Source organism: Callithrix jacchus, chromosome 5 (assembly GCF_049354715.1).
Source record: "Callithrix jacchus isolate 240 chromosome 5, calJac240_pri, whole genome shotgun sequence".
NCBI classification, from domain to species: domain Eukaryota; kingdom Metazoa; phylum Chordata; class Mammalia; order Primates; family Cebidae; genus Callithrix; species Callithrix jacchus.
The window spans coordinates 57,935,649-57,943,979 of record NC_133506.1 but is presented as its reverse complement, the minus strand read 5'-3'; the positions used below and the strand labels follow the sequence as shown (position 1 = coordinate 57,943,979).

Sequence of the window (8,331 nt, the reverse complement as noted above, 5' to 3'; positions counted from 1 at the left end):
AAAACCCCAGCCCTGGGCCCACAGCAGAGAATGAACCTGCACGAGTAGGTTTTCGCTATTTATTTATGACAAATACTCCGTATCTGCGATTCTCTCCAGTCAAAAATTCCTAGAACCAGGAGAAAAGGACGTTAGGACCACATCCCGAGCAGCCCTTGTCCACCTACTCTGCCCAAATGGGAGCCCCCAACCTTACTTTGAGACGATGCCATCAGCCTTGGCCAATCGGAGAATTGAATCATCTGACTCACCCTTAAAAAAAACAGCACACTAAGATGATTTCCACTCCAGCTGCCTAAGATGGCAGGTGGTCAGCTGTGTGACCAGCCCACATCCCCCACCCCACTAAGCAAATGGACACTGGCGCAGGCGGGCAGCCAACTCTCCCGGGAGGAGCAGGGGCAGCCTCCAGCCTGACTATGTGGCGTGAGGTGCCTCCTAGTGAGAGGCAGAGTCTACTGCCTGAGTGTTTTCTCATGGCACCCCTCTTCCAATCCCAGGAAGAGAGAGGCAGGCAGGCAGCACAGTGCAGCTGTCAGCAAATCTGCTCAGGCACCATCACAGATCAAATGCGCAGGGAAAAGTCCACCATGTCCCGAGATGATGAGCACTGCCCAGGAAACACTCACCATCCTACGTATGGCCCCGCAGATAGCGTAAGTTTTAAACTGGCCGTTAAACCTGCCTGTGACCTTGTCAACCTAGAAAGAGAAGAAGGGTCACAAACCACTCCCCTAAGTTTGGGAAACCAATCCTCAAAGCCAGCCTCTGCCTGTATCTTCCCCCTTGGGACTCCTCCCTAATGGGCCAGGCTTGCCTCTCCCGGCACAAACATCCCACATTCTCCTTCGGGGCTCCCAGCTCACCTCGGCCACGTTCATCTGGATGGATGCGTGGTCCTTGGCACCGATGATGCGGTTGCTGGCGGAGCTGTGGAGGAAGACGGCGCAGTGAGCAGAGGGGAGGAGGGACATGGAGGAGTGCTGAGGGAGTGTGGATGGAAAAGACGAACGTCGGAGGAAATAAGGACACGCGAGGGACGTGGCGGCGTAAGAACGGCAGGGATGCGGGGAATAAGAGCAGGCCAACGCACGCGTGCGATGTGGAAGGGGCAGGGGCATGTGGGGGTGCAGTCAGCGGGGCGTGGGGAGGGCACTCACCATTTCCGCGGCACGTACAGGTCCACGAACTCGCCGGCGTCGTTCTGCATCTCGAGGCTGCGCCTACGGGGTCACCGCGCGGCGGCATGAGGACGGTCGGAACGGTGCCCCGGCTCCCGGCGCAAACCCGCCCCTAGGGTCTCGGCCCCAGCCGCAACCCGCACCCCGTTCCCCGTGTCCAAGCCCCCGCTCCTACCCAAGCCCAGCCCTGAGCCCACAGTCCGCGCCGCGCGCCATACCTGTTACCACCACACCGCGCACGAGTAGAGGAAGGAAGCGGCGTGTCACCCGGCAGAGAAACCAGTGGGCAAGGCGGGGCCTTAGTGAGTGCTTCCGGGTCACACAGCCACAGCGAGTCTGCGCGATGCGTTTTTGCTGGCCGCCTCCCTGACGCACTTCCTGTTTCGACGGTTGTGGTGGTGGGTGTCCCGGACCTGCCCGGTGGGTCCTAGGGTACGCGGTGGTCGCCCGGCGCGGCGTCTTGTCTTAGCCCCTTGGCTGTGCCCCACGGACGCAGTCGACCCTTGCGAGCGCCTCGGGAGCCGCGAATGGGCACCTGGGAGAAGGGGCGGGGGCTGAGCCTAGCTGCCTGCTGCCGGCCAGGCCGGGGATACGGACGTGCCCCTCGCAGCGCGCCCCCAGCCCGCCGGTCCCCTGACCCTGCGGCCACCTGGGGCGTGGGGAGGTTCCCCTGCCCGTGGACGGAGCCGCTGCGGGCGGAGGCCTCCTCCCCAGGTGCCTGCTGGTCACACTCCCGCGGGCTGGTGGGCGAAGGACGCCCGCAGGGACTCCACAGAGGAGAAATTCAGACAGTTCCTGAGGGTAGGGAACGACACCGGCCCACCGCGGAGTCAGAAGCACCTGGCCACCCTGGGGTCCCATTTTTCACCAGTCAGACCCCCAGGACAGGGCAGGGGAAGCAAACAAAACCAGGCCTGGTGTTGCTTCCCCAGCACTGGTAGCAGTTGTGGACGTAAATGTGCGGAAGAGTGCAAACTGAGGGTCTGGCGCGGTGGCTCATCCCTGTAATCCCAGCACTTTGGGAGGATGAGGCTGGTAGATCATGAGGTTAGGAGTTCGAGACCAGCCTGACCAACATGATGAATCCCCGTCTCTACTAAAAAACAAAAATTAGCCAGGCGTGGTGGTGGGTGCCTGTAATCCCAGCTACTTGGGAGGCTGAGACAGGAGTAATCGCTTGAACCCGGGAGTCAGAGGTTGCAGTGAGGTGAGATGTGGCCACTGCACTCTAGCCTGGGCCACAGAGCAAGACTCCGTCTCAAAAAAAAAAAAAAAAAAGAAAGAAAGAAAAACAGGCCAGGCGCGGTGGCTCACGCCTGTAATCCCAGCACTTTCGGAGGCCGAGGCGGGTGGATCACGAGGTCAAGAGATCGATCAAGACCATCCTGGTCAACATGATGAAACCCCATCTCTACTAAAAATACAAAAAATTAGCTGGGCATGGTGGCGCATGCCTGTAATCCTAGTTACTCGGGAGGCTGAGGCAGGAGAATTGCCTGAACCCAGGAGGCAGAGGTTGCGGTGAGCCGAGATCGCGCCATTGCACTCCAGCCTGGGTAACAAGAGTGAAACTCCGTCCCCCCACCCAAAAAAAAAGAAAGAAAAGAAAAACAAAAAAGAATGCAAACTGGGGCATCGTTCCCCTGAAGCACTTTGGCCCCTCCAAGCCACTCCTGGGAATGTGTTCCGAGGAGTAAAGATGACACAAAGATGGGCCCACGAAGAGTGATCATTGATGGGTGGGGTCTTGCAGCCCGAACCCTGTTGCCAGGAGGAAGCTCCAAGATAGATGGAAGGGGTATCGGGGCCTGTGTTGGGGTCTTCTCTGTGGGGGGACATAATCCTAGGATGTAGAGCTAGCCTCAGAAAACCAAGGCCCAAGCAGGGAAGGGGCTTGGCTGAGCCTAGTGGCAGAACATGGGCCAAACCCCACAGCCCTCTCCCTGCCCCAACCCCTCCCAATTTCCACCATCCCATTCCTCCACAGAGCAGTGCGGACTGAGCAGTGCTAATGCCATACCCATTGCTGGTGCCAAGGGTCCATTCATGGAAAAAACAAATATCCCAGAGACGCCCCCACCCCACATCTGTGGGAGTGTGCATGGCAGTCCCTCAGTTAAGATGTCTGTTTGGGACTTTGTCTTCCAGATGAGACAAGACCCCAAGAGGACAGGCTCAGGACCATGAACATCCCACCTCTCCCATAGGGGCCCCACAGGCTAAGCCACAGAAGCCTCTAGAAACACAGCTGGTGCCTGCGCTGCCCCTTTGCCTGGACAGCCCTACTCCAGGCTGAGCTCCAGGTCTCATCTCTCACATCTTTTCCTGACCCAAGCCCATGTCAGCTTATACTGTTAAGGGCTCTCAGAGAACCCACTTTTCTCATGCCAATTCACTTGTCATTAGCCACTGATTTCTGGAACTGTTTGCCTGAGGCATCTTCCAAGTGCCTGGGAGTTCTCTGGGGCTGCACGCTGGACACAGGATTGAGGGAAGGCACTAAGGGTCCCTAACACAGCATGGTCCGAGTCAGGCCGACTTCATTAACATCTGGACCTGGTTGGAACTGAGGCCACAAGTTCTGCTGGGCTTGGAAGCCACGTGTTCATGTGGGTGTCTGTGGTGGTTTCCACTGGACTCCAGCAACCAGGCATCGGAAGTGAGGTCACTGAGGCCATCGTCTTTCAGGAAGGTCACTGTTCATGTGGGCCCTGAGATGCCTGCTCTTTTCAGACCCTCAGCACATGTGCGGAGATGACTTGCTGTTTGCAGTTGGAGATCTGCACAGCTGACCTGCCCGTCTGTGTCTGTGTGTGAGTTGCCCAGCGAGGCCTGGGGAGTTTAGAGATTCTCTCCAGCTGGAAAGCCAGAGACAGGGGCAGCCAGAGGACCAGAAAGGAGAGAGTAGCAGAAAGAACTCGAGGTCTGCAGAGGGTCTTCCCTGCGTGGTCTGGAGAGTACTGTCAGCGCATTTCCTAAAGGCTGGAGAAAGAACCATTCAGAAGATTACTCAGGGCTCACACAGGCCTGGAAATAGTACTTGCTTTCCTCAACTAGACTAGAAAAGCTCACAATCACAGGACATTGGATGGAGTACTCAGAAAGGTCTTGCATCAGTAACAGGGAGTAGTTATCCCTGCCCTGAATGTTTCCTGGGTCCCACCTAAGAAATTATACAGGCAAAACCTGAAAGGATCAAACTGCTTCCGAGTAATTTAATTGCATCCCAGAAAAAAAGCTTAGGAGTTTTTACAGGAATACATTCATAACAAGTGCCCAGTAGGGTGAAATACACATTGTGTGGCATCCAGTCAAAAATTACCAGACATTTAAAGAAGCAGGAAAGGCCAGGTGTGGTGGCTCACGCCTGTAATCCAAGCACTTTGGAGGCCAAGACGGGTGGATCACCTGAGGTCAGGAGTTTAAGACCAGCCTGACCAACATGGTGAAACCCCGTCTTATTAAAAAAAAAAGAAGCAGGAAAATACGGCGTGTAATTAAAAAAAAAAAGCGATCAATGGAAATTGTTCCAGACCTAACACAGATGTTAGAATTAGCAAACAAGGACATTATAACAGTTTTTTTGTTTGTTTTTTTGAGAACAAGTCTTGCTCTGTCGCCCAGGCTGGAGTGCAGTGGCAGGATATTGGCTCACCAAAACCTCCCCCTCCCGGGTTCAAGCAATTCTCCTGCCTCAGCCTCCCAGGTAGCTGGGACTACAGGCGGGAGCCACCACACCCAGCTAATTTTTTTTTTTTTTGAGACGGAGTTTCGCTGTTGTTACCCAGACTGGAGTGCAATGGCACGATCTCGGCTCACTGCAACCTCCGCCTCCTGGGTTCAAGCAATTCTCCTGCCTCAGCCTCCCGAGTAGCTGGGACTACAGGCGCGCAGCACCATGCCCAGCTAATTTTTGTATTTTTAGTAGAGACGGGATTTCTCCTTGTTGACCAGGATGGTCTTGATCTCTTGACCTCATGATCCACTCGCCTCGGCCTCCCAAAGTGCTGGGATTATAGGCATGAGCCACCACGCTCAGCCTAATTTTTGTATTTTTAATAGAGATCAGGGTTTAACCATGTTGGCCAGGTTGATCTTGATCTCTTGACCTCGTGATCTGCCCGCCTCAGCCTCCCAAAGTGCTGGCATTACAGGCGTGAGCCACTGCGCCAGGCCTATAACAGTTTTTATATAACACCTTCCGTATATTGAAAACATTTTAGCAGAGACATGAAGATATAAGAAAGATCCAGGACCAGGCACAGTGGCCCATGCCTGTCATCCCAGCACTTCGGAAGGCCGAGGCGGGGAGGTCACCTGAAGTCAGGAGTTCGAAACCAGCTTGGCCAACATGGTGAAACCCCATCTCTACTAAAAATACAAAACTTAGCCAGGTGTGGTGGCACATGCCAGTAATCCCAGCTATCTGAGAGGCTAAGGCAGGAAAATCAATTAAACTCAGAAGGCAGAGGTTACAGTGAACTGAGATTACGACATCACACTCCAGCCTGGGCGACAGATCGAGACTCCATTTTGAAAAAACCCTTCTCTATACTAGGGAATTTGACAAAGCTACATACATGCGCGTCCAGGACAGGATGCACGCTCAGAGAAGATGTGAGAAGACCACTGGCCACCTGTACGTTCAGTGCAAGCAGGAATGAAAGCTAGAGCAGAATTATAAATGGCGTGCTTAGCCAGGTGTGGGGGCGCACGCCTGTAATCCCAGCTACTTGGGAGACAGGTGGGAGAATCGCTTGAACCCAGGAAGCAGAAGTTGCAGTGAGCCAGGATCGTACCACTGCACTCCAGCCCGGGCAACAGAATGAGAATTCGTCTCACAAGAAAAAAGGTAAGCTGCTAATAAAGGAGAGACAGGAATGTATAAATACATACATATGTGCGTACATACATACGTACATACATACATACACACATACGTACGTACATACATACATACATATATATGTGGCATGCTTAAATGTTAAGGGAAGCCAGGCCTGGTGGCTCATGCCTGTAACCCCAGCACTTAGGTAGGCCAAGGTGGGCAGATCACGAGGTCAGGAGTTCCAAACCAGCCTGGCCAACATGGTGAAACCCCTTCTCTACTAAAAATACAAAAATTAGCTGGGCGTGATGGTGCACACCTATAGTCCCAGCTACTTGGGAGGCTGAGGCACTAGAATCCCTTGAACTTGGGAGGTGGAAGTTGCAGTGAGCCAGGATTGCACCACTGTACTCCAGCCTGGACAACAGAGCAAGACTCCATCTCAAAAAAAAAAAAAGTGTATTTTATTTTGCATCAGTTAATTCAAAATTTTTTCAAAGACTACACTCACACAAAGCACAGAAGGCCACTCTCGGCACCGTGTCTCCAAGGCTGAGTTCTTCAGGGGAAACCCTGCAACCTGCATCTCCTGGGTGCATGCAATATGGAGAAGCACTTCTTTAAGAAAACCTCCGTACAAAATTGCAGACCCCCAAAACAGAGAAGGGAGTGTCCTCCCAAGGGAAGCCATCTGGGTCTCTCCATGAGGAGAGCCTCCAGGGACCTGTAGAGGAGGTGGCACCGCTTAGCTGTCAGGAGCCTTGGGGCCACCAGCACTGTCCCCAGAAGCCACTAGGTGGTGTCTGAGAGCAGTGCTGGAGCAGGGAGGGGCTGGCCTGTGGGCTCCCTGCTGGCTGAAGGGAGCTGAGACCCTTACCTTGGTCCCTTCACCCCCTCTCTCTACAGTAAGCTGTTTGCTGAGCCTCCAGTGCATCTCAAGTGGGAAAGGTCCAGAGAGCAGGTGTGAAGGAGGGACTCAGGAGCAGGAGGACCCAGCACTGGAAGATACTGTCAAGCTGAGCCTTTTTTTTTTTTAAAGATGGGGTTTCACCATATTGGTCAGGCTGGTCTCGAACTCCTGACCTCAGGTGGTCTGCCCACCTCAGCCTCCCAAAGTGCTGGGATTACAGGCGTGAGCCACCTCACCCAGCATGCTGAGCCTTTTTTGCAGAATCCTAGAGCAGCCCCAGCAGCTCAGAGCAGCCGCTGCCTTGGCAGGGTGATCACAGTCGGGGTCTCTCAGTGCCCCTGCACCCACCCCAGAGCATGCACACACCTGCTCCTGCCCCCATTATGCCCCGCAATTGCTGTATATAACTTTGACTGCGAGTATCACCTAGGTTTATGCCTCTGTGACCTGGCACAAATTTCTTAGCTGCCTCTCCCTCCAGCCATAAAGTGGAGCGATTATCATGGAGCCACCCAGCCATGCTGGAGTTAGCTGCTTTCAACAAATCAACACCTATCCGGTGCTCAGAAAAAGATGTGGCACCCAGGAGTTACTCAGTATACTAGCACTAGCCATCATCACCACCATCATCATTATATCATCACCATCGCCACACCACCACCCATTACCATCACCACTGCCACCATCATCACCACTACCAGCATCAACCATCACCACACCACATCACCACCATTACCCATCACCATCACCACTACCCATCACCATCATGACATCATCACCATCACCACACCGCCATCCTCATCACCATCACCACCACTACCAGCATCAACCATCACCACACCACATCACCACCATCATCATTACATCATCACCATCGCCATACCACCATCACCACCACCACTACCCATCACCATCATCACCACACAACCATCACCACCACCCATCACCATCACCTCTACCCATCACCATCACTACCAGCATCAACTATCACCACTACCACCCATCACCATCACCACCACTACCAGCATCAACCATCACCACAAGACATCACCACCACTACACATCACCATCACCACCACGATTACCATCATCACCATCACCACTACCCATCACCACCACCACCACCATCATCACCACCATCACCATCGCCACCACCATTGCCACCACCATCATTGTCATTGTTTCTATGCCCAAGATCACAAGGCTAGGTCTGGATTTGAGGCTGTTGGCTCAGGAGGCCACACTGTAGCCACCCTGATCTCACGCAGGCACCTATCAGGCTGCCCAGGCAGGTGTCTGTGCACAACAGCCCTGCTCCACTCTCCAGCTCTCCGCAGGCTCACCTCACAGGCAGGTAACCTGACCTTCTCAGACGTGTGGTAGTGCAGCCTGTGAGAGGAGCCTCCCTTCTC

At 54.1% G+C, this 8,331-nt stretch overlaps 1 protein-coding gene across 1 annotated transcript; it reads right to left on the bottom strand.

Annotated features, from left to right (window-relative positions):
- Window positions 1-45: 45 nt before the first annotated feature.
- RPS21 (ribosomal protein S21) lies at window positions 46-1,433 on the bottom strand. Its single transcript, XM_002747741.7, has 6 exons — window positions 1,400-1,433; window positions 1,161-1,223; window positions 867-930; window positions 630-701; window positions 197-252; window positions 46-109 (listed from the first exon to the last, which is right to left on the bottom strand). The coding sequence occupies exons 2-6, from the start codon at window positions 1,208-1,210 to the stop codon at window positions 100-102; spliced, it is 252 nt and encodes an 83-aa protein (XP_002747787.2). The 5' UTR covers window positions 1,211-1,223; window positions 1,400-1,433; the 3' UTR covers window positions 46-99.
- Between the last annotated feature and the right edge of the window lie 6,898 nt (window positions 1,434-8,331).